The following is an 18,282-nucleotide window of genomic DNA, read 5'->3' as shown; positions in this document are numbered from 1 at the left end:
AGCCCCCCTTCTTAAATGGAAAGAGTTGACCCAGAGGTGACAACAAACTACAAAAGCTATAGATAAGAATTCACACTTATTTGGACCAGTTTTGAACAACCCATCATTACAGTAGAAGGAGCACTAGGAAAGATCTCTACATGTAACCACAATACTGAGAGGTTGGTGAATGAGAGGAAGATACCTCTGTGTGTATGTACTGCATGCATGCCAGAAGGCATGATTAAATACTACATCTGTGTTATTTCCAAGCATTTTCTTTTCCACTCCACCCTCAAAGAAAATAGCAGTTGATCTCCTTCAGCATAACAGGAAAGGGGTTGCAGAGAGAAAGAATCTAGCACCATGGATTGAAATCCATGAAAGGTCATGCTAAAATATGCCAGTTGGTCTCAGTGATGCTGCTAGACTCCTTCTCTGCCCTCCTTTCATTGTTCTTCTGTTTATTATGCTTAGAATCTGAAATTTAAGGTATGTGAAAACTGAAGTCTACTTGTCTTCCAAACTTTCTCACTGAGAGGGTCTTTTTGGTGGCTACTCCCAGGCTATGGAACTCACTTTCCACAGAGGTTAGACTGGCACTCTCCTTGCTAGCCTTTTGTAGGCAGGCAATTTTTTTTTAAAAGGCCGTGTTTACCAATCCTTGACATAAATCGGTGACACAAAATAAAAATAAATAATTCATTTATATCCCCCCTTTTGAGGAATTTGGGATTCAAAGCTTTTTACAACAAATTAAAAAAAACATATAATTAAAAAATCTCATTAAAAATGAGATTAAACAATAAACCAAACCAGATTAAAACATATATCATTAAACCTACACACCAGCATAACAATTAACAAGATCAGGAACAAGTGGTTCTCTGGGAAGCGGTTTGGTGTGAAAATTATGATTATTAACAACAGAAAGGCAATATAAGAAAGGCCCTTCTTATACATCATGCAGTACAACCCACATAGGTACAACCCACATAGACATGGCCACACCAGGAAAATTACATTTTGGTCTACAAGTCCCAGAATCTCCTAGCCAACAGCTATGCTGGCTGGGGCACTCAGAGATGTAGTTTTAAAATGCTTCTGAGCTCTTGACTCAGAAGACTCAATGACTCTTCAGGTGTGTTTTTAATTTTAAAGGCTCCATCCCCTGGAATCCTTAGATTTGTAGTTTTGTAGAGGTACTCAGATTTCCTGCTAGAGAACTAAGGAAAGGGAGTGAACCAAAGTATTATAAAAGTGACGTAAAATAGTGTAAGAGGGTCTTGTGCCATCATAACTCACTAACAATGTTTTAATGTAAAGTTTGAATCATGTGTGTTGTCCAAAGGTTTTCAGCAGTGGTATGATTCATAAATGAAATAAATAAATGGAACAAAGGGTGATACACTTCTTTTCTCTCTCTCTTTTTTTAAACATTCAGGCGCCTTTTGCCTGCATAACAAAGTACATGTTGTCAAAGGCTACCTCCAGCATCTCCACTGGAGTATCTCAACAGAAATAAAGACAGTGGGTGTAGGAAGACCCTTGCTTCACAGGGCACCTGCTGACTATAGAACAAGAAAGAGAGGGAGAGAGTAAAAGAAATAGACTGTGGCCTAAAAAGCTATGAGGGGGGGAGCAGAATAATCAGGACACCAGGGAGAAGGAGATGGCAGAGGAATATGGTGGGTAAAAGTAGAATGGCAGCACGAGAACACTTGCACTGTAAAAAAAAAGAGAGAGATGTTGTCAGGACACCTGTCTGGTACTTTTTTTGTGGGGGGGAGGGCACTTGATCAAGATGAGAGTTCTTCCTTTTGTGTTTAATGGTGTGTGCTGCTCCCCTTTCTGAATTGTGGAACAATATGTGTAGCCAATCATTAGTAAGATATTAATATTATTTTTCTTTATCTTCTGGTCTCTGCTAACCAAACACTATTGAATTTCTACCAGTAGAATTTTCTGTTACATGAGATATATTTGACACACTATGTATGTCAAAAATTTTCCCAAAGAAATGAGTTGGGTTTAGAAAAAAACACACACACACAGTAGAACTCAGACCTGTAATTAGGTTTACCTCATACATCAAGGTGACACTTAAGCTCTCAAACAGTCTTTACAAATATTGTGGCTTTTTCCTGCATGCTGTTTATTTGCTTCTAGTTCCTGTCCTGCTGTGGAGTTTCCAGTCAGCAGCACACCCTTGAGCACTGAATGAATATCATTTGCAGCAGGATGAGTTTTTTGAAGGCAACAATACTGATCTTCCTTAGTGGTCTCCCCTCCCTGCCCTGCCCCAGGCTGCCTGTGGCCATGTTTAAGAGTTCATTTGGTTCCTATAAAATAGGTCCTTGATGATTTTATATAGATAGATCAAAGGGTTCTTGGACTGCCTGAAACGATGACTAATTATTGACTCTAATGATCAGTTTTCCATCATTAGGAGCATGTATGTGCATAGTTTGCACATAGCTTTCTGCCATTCACGTTGGCTTTTCTAAAACTAAAAACCTACCAAGCTCATAAGAGAGGGCTCAGTACAGCAGAAGCAGTGTGGTTAAGTCTGTAAGAATGGAGGATCATGGTCAGTCCTTACAGAGCAGCTTGTTACAGACTGACAAAGGATCGCAGTGCAATTTGCTCCTGGATAGCTGCCTGCTGGCAAAGTCTGAGCTAGCTCACTTGGAAAGGAGATCAAGGACATGGATAGTGAAGCATACAAGTGTTTGCATGGTGGCTATTTTGAGAGAGAGAACTGACTTACAGCTTCTTCAGATTCAACTACTGTGGGACTTCACTTGGCATCCACTGATCTGGTATGTCAAAAAGAAGCATTCTATAGAACGAGAGGCCCAGCCAACTCAAAATGACTCCTGGAAAGTGGCAGATTAAAAAATATGGGGTCCTGCAACAAATATCCCTCTTTCTCTTGCCTTCTAAGAGGAGTTAGTTCTCCTGGTCAGGTATCCAGCCAGCCATCCCCTCCAAGCAGAGTAGGGTTGCCATAATTCTCTACTAAAAACCGGGACAAAATGTGGGACAAAATTTAAACCAAAATATAGGAAATTCTAGGATAAAATTAAGCCCAAAATATAGGACATTTCAGGTCCTCCATTTTTCTTAAATATCCTACATTTTGGACTAAATTTTATCCTACAATTGTCCTATATTTTGTTCTAAATTTTGTCCTACAAAATTTTGCCCTGGTTTTTAGTAGAGAATTATGGCACCCTAAAGCAGAGGCCATGCACTTTCTTGCTTTTTTTCTTTTCCAGCTGTCACCCTGCAGCAGAGGTAGACAACTGTGGGAGCCATATTGGCCCTCTAGCAGAATTGGGAGGCATGTCCACCTAAATACCCAAAAGGAACTAGATCTTGTCTGATCTTGGAAGCTAAATAGGATCAGCTGTGATTAGTTCTTAGATGGGTGACAGCCAATGAAAATGAGTAGGCTAGATTTCAGAGGAAGTCAATGGCAAAACCACCTCTGAGGATTCCTTGCCTAAGAATGCTCTCTGAAATTCATAGGGTTGCTATAAGTCTATAGGCAAGGTGATGGCACACAAACACACACACACACACACACACACTTGGGAGGAATGAAGCCTTTTGCACCACACCCCTTCCAAATAGGTTTTAAAATGCACCCAAATGCCCCTAGAAACCTCCTAAGGGGCATGGGGATATTTTTGCCATGCTTCGGTCCCCCTTGGCTATATTAGGCTCAGAAGTGGTTATTTTAATAACAGAAAGGACATCCTGCTCACCTCCTGTTTTTAAAAAAGATGCCCCAGGTAGCGTAAAGGCATGGTGAAAAGGCCCTTCATGCCTCCATCCCAGTCTAATGCCCATAGCTACAGAGCACACACTCAGTCCTAATGGAATAGTTTTAACCTCTTTGTTATTGTTGTTATTTTAAATTATTTTAATGTCTTAGGTAGTGTTGTTCCTCTTCTCTGGCAAAACTCAGGGTTCCCTAAAGCATGCCCATTGCTTCCTTTCTGTTTCTCAGTGACTCTGTTTTGGCTGTATTCCCTGCATCAATGTTAGAAGGAGTGTTCAGTAATACTTCCTAAGTAACAGGTGTTGGTGGGCCACTTCCTTGGGTCCTGTGGGGCCACTTGTAAATGAATATTGCAAACAACATTGCAAAAGTTTAAGCAATTGGCATATTTATAACAACTGTTTAAAAACTATTTTAAAAACACAGCAAGAATGCTGCACATTTTATGCTGAATCCAGCACATGTTGGCTAGCATCCTTTTGGGAATTTACAGTGTCATAAAATAATGTATGAGTGCAGAGCAAAAAATTGTGTCATTGAGCAACAATCGTATTCACAACAGGGGAGCACAGTTGTAATTCTGCCTTTGGGACAAGCAGTACAGAAATAATAGCCATTGCAAAAGGAGGATGATACACAACATCAGTGTATTGTCCAGGCTGCTGCTGTACAATGACACAGCTAGGATAGGGTTGCCATGGTGGGCAAAAAACCCAAAACCCATAGGACAGCAGGAACACCTCTTATATTGACACTCTGCTACCTTGTGGGGTACCCTGATATGCAAGAGGATGCAGTGCACTGTACAGTTCTCTAACACGATTTTGTTGCATTATGTGGAGGTAGCTCTGTCATGATAAAGTTATGCATCATAGCCCACAACACAGGAACTTGACCATAGAGTCTTCCTAAGTTCCAAAGCATCAGTGCAGAACTTCATTGCAGAAATCTTGCTGTTGAGCAGTCACTGACCACAACCAACATCTCTTCAGCCTAGTATTAACATTCATTTTCAAAGATATGCTACACCAGCACTACACAGTTCCCAAGGAAAATAGCAATATTGCACAACACATGCCAGTGACTGGGTCAATCTATACATGCAGCATAGCTGTACACACAACTCTACTTCCACAGCTGTCAACACAATATGTCTGTTGCACAATGGTGAATAATTTGCCTTGTATGCATTGTGTTATTTACTCATGCATATGTCACTAACAAGATGTTATCTAGAGACTCAGAGCTCTAAATAATATAAAATAGATACATACAAATAATGCAAAGTCCATTGTAAGGAGTTTGTCCTTCTATTCCCTCCTAATTTCATACATTAAACTTATATTACCTAATTCAAAATGTTAAGGATCTCATTCTAATTCCTGGCAAAGACAGCTTCTCTCCAGTTTTTCCCCTTTCACTTTTTCTGGACTGAACTAGCAAATACAGCCTCTTTGTTAAAGCTTCCCCACACCCTGAGCCAAACCAATAATTAATTTTTTTTCAAACCAACAATTCATAATTCAAAGCAGACCAGTTTGAGGTTTCTTGAAGGAAACATGTATAATGGGGGTAGCCCTCTAGGATCTTGAGGGGATGGTTCAACCCCTGCTTTATGGACTCATAATCACCACCACCATCATCATGATGTAAATTGTGTAATTCTGTAAATTGTGTAATTTAAAAAATCACAACTGCTACACATTGGTAATCTTTCCCGTTAAGGGAACTGTCATATTTTCAAAACATGTCAAAAGACAGAGAAATTAAGAGGTGCCGGTAATTAGATCAGAGGTAGGAATCTTGTGGCACTCCAGATGTTGCTGATCTTCAACTTCTAGGAGCCTTGGCCAATATAGCCAGTGGTCAGGAATGCTGGGAATTGTGATCCAACAACATCTGGACAACCTCAAGATTCCCAGTACCTGAGTTAGATAGACGCCAGAATCCTGTAGGTTAATTACACTAAAATAAACCTCTTGAATAATTTGTTCATTACATAAGTAAATCCCAATGTTTCAGCAGATCTTCTATAGTTGGTTAGACCAGGTTTTATACCTGAGTTGGGTAAGCTCTAGTTCTACACCTTATTTGAGTTTGGATTTTGGATTTTTCTTCTATTAAACAAAACACAACATTAAAAAACCCTTTGGGAGAGCCCTAGTGTAAATCCAAGGAACTGCAGTCGGTCCTCCTTATCCACAGATTCAAGCATCCACGGCTTGAAAATATTTTAAAAAAGTAGAAATTCCAAATAGCAAATCTTGATTTTCCCTTCTTTATAAGGCACACCATTTTACTCTGCCATTATATTTAATGAGCATCCACAGATTTTGTTATCCACGGGGGCTACTGGAACCAAGCCCCAGTGGATAACAAGGTCCCACTGTACTACATTTGGAACCTACAAAAAAGGAAATATGGGTGATGCAAAGGGGACTAAACCTAGTAAAACTGGCAGAGCCAAAGAACTATATCACAAGAACTCACACTTCCTTATATCAGCTTGGAAGAGCCTAGAATGAAATACACCTAAGCCATGCTTAAGCAAGAGCAAGATTGCAGTCCCATTGTTTGGAAAAGGACTGAGTCCCTCCTCAGCCTTGTAGCACTAGATATACTTGCTTTTTAGCTCATCCAGAACTGACAACACTAGCAACAGTGATAGTTATTCATACCAAAAGTTATTTTTTAATCTTAGAGGTCATAGACATAGTTGCAAAGGGAGTTGACAAAACTCTGTACTTGATGAGCTTTTTAAAAAGCATGAATACTGGCTGGAAAACAGAACAGGGATGGTGAAATGGGCCCCTATCACCATATATATATATATTTGTTCACTAAAAACAACAGCATTGATTTTTCTCAGGTCACAGCCAGGCCATTTCATGCAGCAAATCTGTGTTGAAAGGGACCCAAGTAATCATTTTTTACACGCTTGACTGCCACGTGCCAGCACTGAGCTTTCGACCGCATGAATATAGGAATGATTTAATAGAGGAAGTAGCAGTGGACTATTGTGCATGTTGAAAGCTCCATGGAACATGCATGATTGAGCTGGACACCATTAGGCTATTGGAAATAAAACCTGCTAACTTGGCTGGCTTGGAATTAGCTTACAGAAACACAATAGTCACTGGTTTGTCTGGAGCTGCCCCTTTTCTTTTCGAAAGGCTGGGAAACAGACTGAGCTCATTAATTTTTTTTAACCCTGCGCCTGGGACAAAAACCAGCTCAGAATCATCTCCACATACAATAGCATCAAGCAACTGGCACGGAAAGAGTGTGTTGTAATCCAGTTCTTGTAAAAATAAGCTTTTGGGAGGGTGAGTGTAGGGAGATCCCTATTCAATGGGCAGTTGGAGATGGCGTGGGTGTTGGACATTGTCAGCTCTGACCTACATCTTCCCTGGGGCTTCTCCCAAATTTCTTGTCAATCTGCCATGCTCAATGAGGGACTGCCTCTTGAGAGGTAGGGCTCATTTATGGGCTCTAAATGGCCTGTCATGAAATAAAGCTAGATCAAGGAATGCAGGGCAGTTGTGGAACTGATGTCTCTGTGTGAGCAGGATGGCTAAACAAATTGATCAGAAAGGAAAAACAGATATTTCCACCCCCTTGCGATTTTACTCAGTATTTCTCCTTGAAAGGATTGGTGCTATGTCCCCACTTTAGTCTCAGGCAATATATTTATGGCATGCCAAATACCTTAACAATAAATGAGTTGCCCATTTATTTTTTATTCCACAAGAAATTGTCATAGTAATTCAGTTCCTATGTTTATTGCCTGCTTTTGTTGGCTGTTACTACAGGATCTCAGTCCATGCAGACTCGTGCTGAGAGCCATATGCTACCAGACTCAAATCAAGGTCATCTTGCAGATATCCTTCTCCATGGAATATGGCATTAAATGCACAGTTGAGTTAAAGTGTGGCAACATGATTTTCCCAGAAACAGACTCTTGCTCAGACTCCAGTTACAGCAATTTGGCACCACTTTAAGCATCAAAGTGCTGTGGCTGGAAATTATAATTTAGTGAACGTTGGGATTTCAGTTTAGTGAGGCACTTAGAATCCTCTACTAGAGAGATTTTGTGGAGTAGTTTAGAGGAAGGCCCTGTAGCAGAGAATTCTAAGTACTTCACAAGAATGAGATGTATTTTAAAGGGTCACTAGAATTATAGAGAGCTTGGGACAGTTACTTTTTAAAACAACATTTCCCAGAATCTCCCAGCCTGCTGTCATAATGAGTGCTGACTGAAGGATTTTAGAAAATATAGGCGGGTTACAAACGGCCCTCAAGGGGCCGTTTTCCTGCCGCCGCCATTCACTGCGTAGGGAAGCCCAGCGGCCAGACCGCGAGGCTTCCCCACACAGCGAAAAAGGAGCGCCGAAATGGCACTCCTTTTCGAAACGCGGAAGTGGCGCCGCGAGGGGCGGAGCGCGCCCTCGTGGCATCACTTCTGCTGCGACACGTCTGGACGCACAGCGTCCAAGACGTCAAAATGGCGGTGCCCATGTGAATGGGCGCCGCCATTTACAACGCGCTCTGCGCGTACTGGGAGGAAGGGCCATGAGGAAGGTAAGAACCTTCCTAACCCTAATACGGCCCTTCCTAACCCTAGTACGCGCAGAGCGCGTACTTTATGGCGGTTTGTAACCCGCCATAGTCCCTTACCAGCAAAACTTTTACAACCTCTGAAATCATAGTGAAACAAGATGAAGGAAACATAGGCCGGCTGTCCTTCTAGTCACATAGAGAGGCATAAGTTAAATTTACACCTGTGTATATCTCTTTTCAGTCATTGTAGTGGGAAGAAATCATGCAGTACAATGACCCCCAGCCCCTCAAGACTCGCCTTCTTCCTTTGGTGCCCTCTATGGCCCTTTAGTGGTTGGTGTAGAATGAGAGAAGTGTTTGGCAACGTCCCTATAGCCAAATGCAGAACAACAAAGGCAGCCTCTAGGACCTCCCATGGGTTCCTCCCAAGGTCCCAGAGGATAACATTGTTATTTTGTTTCTGGCTATAAGGAAAGAGCTCAGTGTTTCTTCAACACACCTTGCCACACATAGGCCACTAAATGACTGCAAACACAATGGCACCAAAGGAGGAAGGTGAGTCTTGAGCAACTGGGGATCATTGCGTTAAGGAGTAGTGAAAGAAAGGTGGGTCCTGTAGAGGAAAAAGAAGAGCCCGGGCATAGTTCCACTTGGGGCAGAACTTTAGGCCACTGCTACTGAAAATGGTGGTCCATGGACTGGTGCTAACCAGTGAATCATTTGCCCCCTGATCTCTGGCAAGTTTCCAGGAAAGAAAGAAACAGTTGTAGTCAATAGGCACAATTATGGTGCCGGTCCCTGGTAAAAACATTCTCTTGGTTCCCCCCCCCCCCCCCATCAAACAGTTTAAGAAATACTGTTTTAGGCTTCAGCTCCAAATGCAGAATCCTGAGGTTGTTGTGTCACAGCAATTCAATGTCTACTTTCTTCTCTAAGAAGAAAGTGTATATTTCTGAATTTCTTTAATCTACTGACTTGAAAATATTAAGTTTTCCAACTCTTAAATACTAATTTTCAATTTGAAAATACCTCACTGCATTATACAGTCAAATTGGTTCTTCCCTTTCTGCCATTGCTGACATAGCTGTGGTCATTTTGTGGTGTCTCTCTGGACTAAGTGGGTAATTTCATGTTGATGTTTATAGTTATTTTAAAGTTACTCATATTTTTTTACCTTACTAGTCTTTTTATCACTGAAGCATATATATGCTACTTTCTCCTCTCAGAATCAGGTACTAGACATAAATTAAAATTATCTTTCTTAACTGACACAAATGATTCAATCTGCTCATTATATTTTTTTTATTTCATAGAGATTTGAAAATGAGTGAGCCTTTATGTTATTAGAGGTTCAGGTTGATGACTAGTTGCTTGAAAATGAATATATTTCCATCTAGACAACAGATGGATTATAATCTTGCCAAATGTCCCATTACTTTCCACTTGCTGTAGAGGACTAGTGTATTGTGGCCTCCAACAAAATACTTGCTTAATTTATATGTATCTATAAAACATTACCATATTCTCAGCCTGTAGAGCCTGGTGAAAGTGGGTCCTTTTAATTTCTTGAACCAGTTGAGCCTCTTCCCATTGTGTTGTCATTAATTCATGGTGGCACTCACCCTGAAATACTGCAGCATGGATGTACTTCCTTATGCAATCCATCTTAAATGAAATCAGATAAACCACAAAGACTAAATGAAGGAACTCTGAGGCAGATGGAATCCTTCTTAAGTCACTTTATACCTTTTGTGTCTAGACTAAAAACAGCTCATTAATCAATGTTTATTTAAAATAGATTACATTTCAGATCACCTTCTTTGCATGTAGGAGAGAACTGTTTTCTTACTCTTATTTATTGTTGTTAGCAATTGGATCAGCATCTACAAATTTTTGTTCTAAATGTGAGAACTTGTCTGCACAGGAATCTAATATGTAAAGCCCACAAACCCACATGGCTTGGTGTTCAGAAAAGACATGATGGATCAGATTCCAGAATCAGAGTTGATAGAAATCTGAATTGGGTGGCATTATGTCTCAAGACATGTGGAATATTCTCCTTTGGTTTTTCTCCTTCCTAAGAAAAATCAACATTCTAATGCTAACAAAAAATGTATCAGCCAATAACAAAAGCCACTCAAGCCACAACCTTCATTTACTAGAAGAAACAAAACAATGAAGCATCCTAATTCCTCTGTATTATCAGTAGCTCCAGGTTTCCCAAATTATAAGACAGCTACTGTAGTCCTTGGAAAAACAACATCAATCAGCAATTGCATACGTGTGGATGGGTGGAGGAAACAGCTCCAATCAAATGGTTTCTAGTGATTTTTCAAACTAAAATAAGTTGAATTTTGGCAATGCCTTGGTAGCAGTTTATGTTTAATAGTAAACAAGTACATTTCTGAGAGTTGTCTAAATTATTTTATTTGGGGTGAGAAATAATCTGTGTGTGCTCGCAATGTTTCCTTCCACACTGGCTCAAGACTAATTTCCAACAGCCAGGAGATTCCATTTAGAGTCTGGCTTTGGCTGACTGGGCCAAACTGTCCTAATCTCTTTTAGGAGGTACATTGTAGCAGCTGCCATCATTCAGAAAATAAGCCAGCTGCATTTTTCTTCCATCTGTCTCTTACTGTGTTATGTTGATGAAAAAAATATAGTTTCCTCTCCCACTTTCTACTCTGCAGAAGAGACCAACTTCCTTCCCCCAAGATATATGTGATTAGGTTTGTGTTCTCAACAGGCATTTGCATTGGAACAGAAACGTTCTGTGCCATGATGCCTTTGACAAATAGGTGAATATTTTTGAGCCAGACACGACTTTTCCCCCTGGCAGTGTGTCCATATTAATGATGGCCAAGTGGTGATCCACAGGCTAGATAGAATGCTAACGTTTCCCCACAGTTTTGCTCATAATGAAAATGATTTTGTTTTCAAAATTGATGAGTAACAAACATACATTACAGTTTAATGTTACATCTGTCTTTGTTTTGTAATCTGTCAGGCCCAAGTATACTGGGCTCCATATCTAATACACCCTACTTTCTCTCATTTATATGGCATGACATTTATATGGCATATATCCTTAGAAGATGGAAAGCTCTGCAGCAGAAATATTAGTTGTAGGGCTCTATTTGGAACAGCGAACCCATGCAGAGCAGCCACATTCTCTGACTAGTCTCCAAACAAGATCCTCTCCCTGTAGTATTGAAGACACTAATTCATTGGTGTTGTGAGTGAGCTTAGGGCCTTCTATGGGGATGGGGATTATTCCCAGGATTTTAATTATGCAGTGTTTTGAATGAGCAGGCCAGGGGACACAGTGTTGCTCAACTCCCCCAATACACATCCATCCTGGATACCATTTAACCCAACACGTTTATGTATGTTCTGGCAGAATTGCAGCATCATGCCATCATTGCTGGCAACCTTCCTAGTAAAAGGCGTGCTTGATCTCTCTTGCTTCCTTACATGACCTAAATTCCTCTTTGCAGAACAAAACAGAAGATGTATCCTTTTATAACAGGACTTTATATCTGGCACTATTTAGGTTCTCAGAGACGGAGACTCATTCCAGCTTTGTCACTTGACACAACATCACCTGTGAGGAAACCTACCAGCCCAGCAGTACGCTGGGTAGATGGACCTCTGCGAAGTGCCCAGAGAGGAATAGGGGAGCCCTTTGAAATCAAAGTCTATGAGATTGATGATGTGGAGCGGCTCCAGCGACGACGCATGGGAGAAAACAATGTGAGACCATCATAACCAAGACCATGCCATTTTTCAACAACAAAAATATGGATACTATCTTACTGTATTTTAAGTTGGTCTCTTTCCAGCAAGTTGGCCAGGGCTAAGGGAGGTTTAAAACAATGCACTCCTCTCACTTTATAAATGAAATATATCCTATGGAAGATCCTAACATACAAATTTAAACTGAAGCTGAAACATCCACTAAAAGTCAAAGCTTGGAAGTAACATTTTACAACCAAAGCAATTGGTTGTAATGAGTTACTCCTCCTCCCTTTTATGATCAAGCCATAACAAAGTTACATACCAAAAATCATGTAAAAAGTGGGAATTACGTTATTTTTTCAAGGTTAAAGTTGAACAAATAGTATTTTCTAATTACTTTTAATGCTGTTTTAAATAACATGTTTATATATTTTACAGGCATGTTGAGTGGGATCTTTCAAGTGTTATCTCATTTTTTTAATTGATCCTAAATCCCCCCCCCCCCCCAAAAAAAAGTAGTTCAAGCAATGAAAGGTGCAACACAAATTTACAATTTCTGCTACAATTACTTTTACTTTTATTCATGTTGGTATCCTGCCTGATTATAGAGGCATTGACTAAAACCTTTACCCACTTGGCCAGTCCCTCACCTACAGTCTCTTTAATGTGCCAAGAAGGGCAAGTATCCAGCCCAGTGTCATCTCTCTAAGGATTCTGTCTTGTAACCTTGGGCTATACAAATGGAAGAAAGTCTCTGGACAAATAGGGACAAGAGTTATATTTGTATGAACTACAGAGTCAAAGTCAGAATGGATCTGAGTTACAGTATTTTGTCTACAAAGTGCTCGACAAATTGTTCAGACTAGGCCACTGAGTCTCTAAATTCTCTTCTCATGCACCAGAGTGTAAAAAACATTTGAGAGAGCTTCACTGGATAAGCTTTTTGCAGATAACAAAGATGGCTGAGAAGACCATAAAAGGATTTCAGGGGCAAATACTCACTAGAAGAGATGGATAAGCAGGAGAAAAGGACACTTCTTGTGCCTATTGATTCTCCCCTCTAATATCATCTAGTCCATTTTTCTCCCTCATGAGTTCATTTCTAGATTTAGAGAGTAGTCAGGACAAAATACTGACCAGATGATGCATTTATAAGGGAGCATAGGCAATTGTTGGAAGAGAAAGAACCTCTGACTCATCAGCTGTTTCTCCTCCTCAGCACTTGAATTAGCACTATGTAGGAAATATAGGCTTAGGAACTCTATACTCCCTCATGGCATCTAGTTTGACCCTCAGGGCTCCTGCTCCAAAGTGATTTTTCCCCCCACTTTGAAAACATGACTGCTTTAAGATATATTTCTGAGAACAGTTGAAAAATGAATTGTGGAAACCTTTTCCCCTTGAATAATGTGTTTAACAAGGCATCTGGTAAATATACTTGACAAATAAATGTACATAGTCCCTTCAGTGTCAAAGGTTTACTTGTTTAATTAATTCCCTGCTGTTTCATTTATTGAGTTATTGTAATAGTTATTACTAAATGGAAGATAATTTGGCTGTGGGAAATCTAACCGGGTCTCAGTTTATTTTTATTTTTCTTTCTCTTCATTTGTTTTATTGGGTAGGAGGTGATTTGCTTCAACGCCAAACTGAAAATCTTGGAGCACCGACAGCAGCGAATTGCAGAGGTCAAGGCCAAGTATGAATGGTTAATGAGGGAGTTGGAAGTGACCAAACAGTACCTGATGCTGGATCCTAATAAGTGGCTCAGTGAATGTAAGATTTTACAAATTAGTCTTCTTTGGTCCCCCCCCCCCCCCCAGAGATACTAACTTTCTTTTTACTGGTGTAGAAACTGTGGGCCACTATGTGTGCAACCAAAGCTTAAATTGATATTTGACCTAGGGAAGATTTTGACTGTCTGTATTTCTAGAACTTTTCTCATATGCTCCCTATTAAATTGTCACATTGGAACCAGCTTGGCCTATTTGCTCAAGAGCTGACTCCAGGAATTGTAAGGTACTCTAGTGAGGAATATTGCCATCACTGGATTATGTGCCTCAGTCCACAGCTTTTGAAAATGAGATTTTTTTTCCTGCCCTCAGATCACTCAGACATATGAATTATAAATCTGTTCTCTTGCTGTGAAATAATACTTTAAGGCAAATTTGACCCTTGGTTGAAAGGGCTTATGTAAGAGATTAATTTAGTTCTCTACATATAGCCAGAAATGGATACAGTTCATAAAACTGAGTCATAAAGGGATTAATGCATTTAAATTATGAAGGATATTAATAAGGAGTATGTTTTTAAAAGATGCAGACACAACAAAAAAAACATATAATTTTGGTACAGGCTTCTTGGAGCTATCACAGGACTTGGGAATTTAGTACTTTAAAATCAGTAATAGCAAGCAGGTGGTTTTCTGGCCTAGTACAGATACATAATCTGAACATATATTAACTTAAAGAATATTAAATGCTACCAGAGAATATAGAGAAACAGAATGATTCACAGTCAGCAAAGGGGTCATGCAAGGCTGCACACTATCACTTTATGCATTCAACCTGTATGCAGAACATATAGTTCGAAAAGCAGGCCTAGACTCAGAGACAGGGAGTGAAGATCAGAGGAAGGAACATCAACAAACTACGATATGCAGATGACACAATACAGTGAGCCCTTGATATCTGCTGAGGTTTGGTTCCAGGACCCCCTCCCCACCTCCCCATGGATACCAAAACCTGTGGATGCTCAAGTCTCATTCAGTACAATGGCATAGTAAAGTTGTGTCCCTTATATAAAATAGCAAAGTCAAGGTTTGCTTTCTGGAATTTATATCTTTTGGGAAAATTTTAAATTTGTGCATAGTTGAATCCTTGGATGAAGAATCCATGGATATGGAGGGCCAGCTGTATTACTAACAGAGAATAGTTGTGTTCCTTTCTTGTCTCTCTACCATCTTTTCCATTTTCCTTTCTCACAGTTGACCTGGAACAAGTATTTGACTTGGATTCACTGGAGTACTTGGAGGCTCTTGAGTGTGTGACTGAACGACTGGAGAACCGTGTCAACTACTGCAAGGCCCACCTCATGATGATCACCTGCTTTGACATCACTTCCAGGCGCCGGTGAAGATTTCAGCTCAATGTTTTGGACTACTGCCATCCCTGTTCTCCCTTTTGAACAGAACCCCAAAGACACAGAATGAGGATGAAGGTTGGTGTCATGTTTTGACTGTGTGTGTGCGTGCGTGTAAGAAGAGATTCTCCCCTTTCTGTTACGATAAAGAGCAGATCATAAACTGAATAGATAATGAAGAAAAGAAAAGACATGAGAAATAAGGATGTGGATTCTTCTAGCCTGAAAGAGCACTTTGAGAAATCTTTAAGGACGTATTTGTAAATAGGAACTGCTGGCAGAAGTGACTTTCCCCCAACAGTAACCGAAGAGGGAGGAAGAGCAGATGTAGGATCGCTGCTGCTGAGAGCACCATTAAAGTGAAAATACACAGAGAAACTGTCTTAAGTGCCTTGCAAATCTTTATTATCCAAACATTTATGTTCATATTTTCTTGTGTACAGATGGTGCTAGTCAAGAAAAAGAAAAAGACAAAAAAAATCAAAACACATTTTTTTTGGAAATGTATTTACAGCCTGGTTTTTATTTTCCTCTTGGTGTTTTATCCTATTTCTCACTTGTTTCTATGTAACTTGTGTTTGTAGAGATGTTTCTTAACTAATGCAGCATATAAATAAATGTTAACTGTCTTTCATTGTTACACATCAGAGTAAGGCCACTCAAAGGTGGGGGGGGGGGGGAGGGGGAGAGACTAAATCTTTTACATCAACCTCAAAACATGGGAAGAGGAGATATTTCTGGGGTCCAGTTACAGTGGATTTTCTGGCAACATGACACATGCCTGAATGCTTTTGGTAGTCCCAACAAGAATAAACCAGTTAAATCATTCAACAGTAATTGTTATGTTGACTTTGAAATAAAAATAACTGTGTCTGCTTGTGGAAGAGAGAGGCAAAAACAGCATCCATCCTCCCCTGCCTTCAGGCTGATCATGGTCCCTTTCTCCTCTCAAAGAATTTTGCCACTTCATTCCCCCATTGTTGGTCCATGTGTTCATTGAAATATCATCTCTGTGTTGTTTATTATCTTGTGTATTACCTGCCAAGAGAAATACAACAGTTGGTTCAATGGCTCTATTCTAGTTGGGGCTATTAATAGGATTCAAGCCAAAATGTTACCTTGCTGTGGAAAAGTAAGTTATTTGTAGAATGTGGTAGGTTGGGAATCTGATGCTGAACTTTTTACAGATGTCAGAATGACACAGTGAAACCATCCTCTAGCTCCTAGTACAAGGCCAAGTGTCAAGTTGTGAGTGTTCCAAATATCGGATCTGTTCTATCATGGAGTTGCAAGTATGCAGCCATGAACATAAAACGGTTCCCGTTCTCTTGTCCTTTCTCCTTTCCTACGGTGGACTATTTGAGAGAAAGATTGCCTCTGGCAATCAGCTGTAAGTGGTCCATTTTGTTTGTGAGAGGTAATAAATTTGAGAATATTACTCTTAAGTCTTAGTATAGAAACTCTGTAACGCTGTATCTTTAATAGTCAGATTCAACAAATGGACACATTGCAGGAAACGGTAACAGTCCTGCACTTTCTATGGAAAGGCTATAAAATTTATAACTTTTGCAGTGGTAAGTATATTTATGCAAAACATTTTCTAGCATAGGTTTAAAAAGAGCAGAACTTAAAATTCAGGTTTTTGATGTCATTTCAAAATAAATGCCCTCTTTTGTTAAACCTTTTCAGTCTATAATAGAGCTTGACATAAGGTATGTATATTCTGTTCAGTGTGGAAATACATACAGGATACATATAAAGACTTGCTTCTGTCTGTCTTAGCCCTCCTGCAAAGCAACACAAATTGAATGTTTGCTTCATTGCTGCCTAAATTGAAGTCAGTGAGAAATATCTGCACATGGTTTGCATCAGGAAGAGGCAGCATTGATTGTGTACCATCAGTTGCTATTTTTTTTTCTGTCCTTGCTAGTCCATACAGCAGATGATAGTGAACCTATTACCATGATTCCTCTCTTTGAAAAATCCCTGCAGCCTATATTTTATACTGGATTGCCTAAGTGATATGGGGACATATGCCCTGAATCTACATGACCATCCTATTTAATTGTGCCACAAATTTTGTTAAAGTTTGGTAGAGAACTTTGGTTTGTACCTTTGGCATTTCTGAGGCAGCTGATTTTATTTATGAATAGACATAAGATATTTTTGCTTCTTTTAAAAAAAGATCTCTTTAAATATACAGTATCTGACAAAAGTTGACCAAAGGTACTTTCATTTTTCAGAGATGTTCTCCAATTGTCTCAAGTATAAGTTGTAGAGGTATATAGAGGGGGAAAGGCCCTGCTTGACAATAGGCTACACCGCTGTTCCCCCCCCCAAAAAAAATCCTGTTGGAAGCAGCGGGCCATATGAAACCCAACCCACCAAGGCTCCATGTGGCCCCAGGCCTCACAATTCCCATCCCTTGAACTAGGTAGAGATAGCAGTTCACACACACACAAGAAAAACTTAAAACTGTAATTGAGCTGCCTTGAATCCCATTTTGGGAGAACAGTGGGCTATAAATCAAACAAACAAACAAAGAAACAAATAAATAAATAAATGCTGTATATATATTATATATATATATATATATATATATATATATATATTAAGTATGACTAGTGGTGGTTGGCACCTCTCATGCCCATGTCCACTCTAGTGTTTAGTTTGAAGAAGCTGGACATTATTCCCAAATAGTATCACTAGTTTAAAGAGTGGACAAAAACCTGGAACAGATTCTCCTCCCAACTAGGATCAGACCCACCAGCTGCCACTTAATACAAGAAAATAAATGTGAACAAAAATTAGTTATAAAGTGAAGAAAACTATGCATATTTATGAAAGAACAGTGCATTCTCACACAGAATTAACACAGATTGTATTCTGTAATGCAGTTGGGAAATTTGCAGCTACAAGGTGCAATGGTAGCCTCAAGTTTAATTGATTTTAAAAGAGGTTTGATAGCTTCACAGAGGAGAGGTTTGTCAGTGACTACTAGTGGTCACTTCTGTTTCATTGTCAGTAAGCACGAAATACGAGCTCCTGCAGCATCAGCGAGCACACTATTGGCT

At 39.8% G+C, this 18,282-nt stretch overlaps 1 protein-coding gene across 1 annotated transcript in view; it reads left to right on the top strand.

Moving 5' to 3' along the window:
* KIF26B (kinesin family member 26B) overlaps positions 1-15,785 on the top strand; it is a 321,102-nt gene extending 305,317 nt beyond the window's left edge. Inside the window, exons 12-14 of the mRNA XM_089529798.1 lie at positions 11,883-12,082; positions 13,693-13,843; positions 15,054-15,785. Of these exons, the coding sequence (XP_089385924.1) occupies positions 11,883-12,082; positions 13,693-13,843; positions 15,054-15,202 (500 nt within the window). The 3' untranslated portion in view covers positions 15,203-15,785. The remainder of the gene's footprint in view (positions 1-11,882; positions 12,083-13,692; positions 13,844-15,053) is intronic.
* The last annotated feature ends 2,497 nt before the right edge of the window (positions 15,786-18,282 follow it).

This window comes from Sceloporus occidentalis, unplaced genomic scaffold (genome assembly GCF_023333645.1).
Source record: "Sceloporus occidentalis isolate IW3139 unplaced genomic scaffold, rSceOcc1.0.p SCAF_6, whole genome shotgun sequence".
Classification (NCBI taxonomy): Eukaryota; Metazoa; Chordata; class Lepidosauria; order Squamata; family Phrynosomatidae; genus Sceloporus; species Sceloporus occidentalis.
Note: the sequence above shows the minus strand (reverse complement) of the source record. Positions and strands in the feature narration are given on the sequence as shown.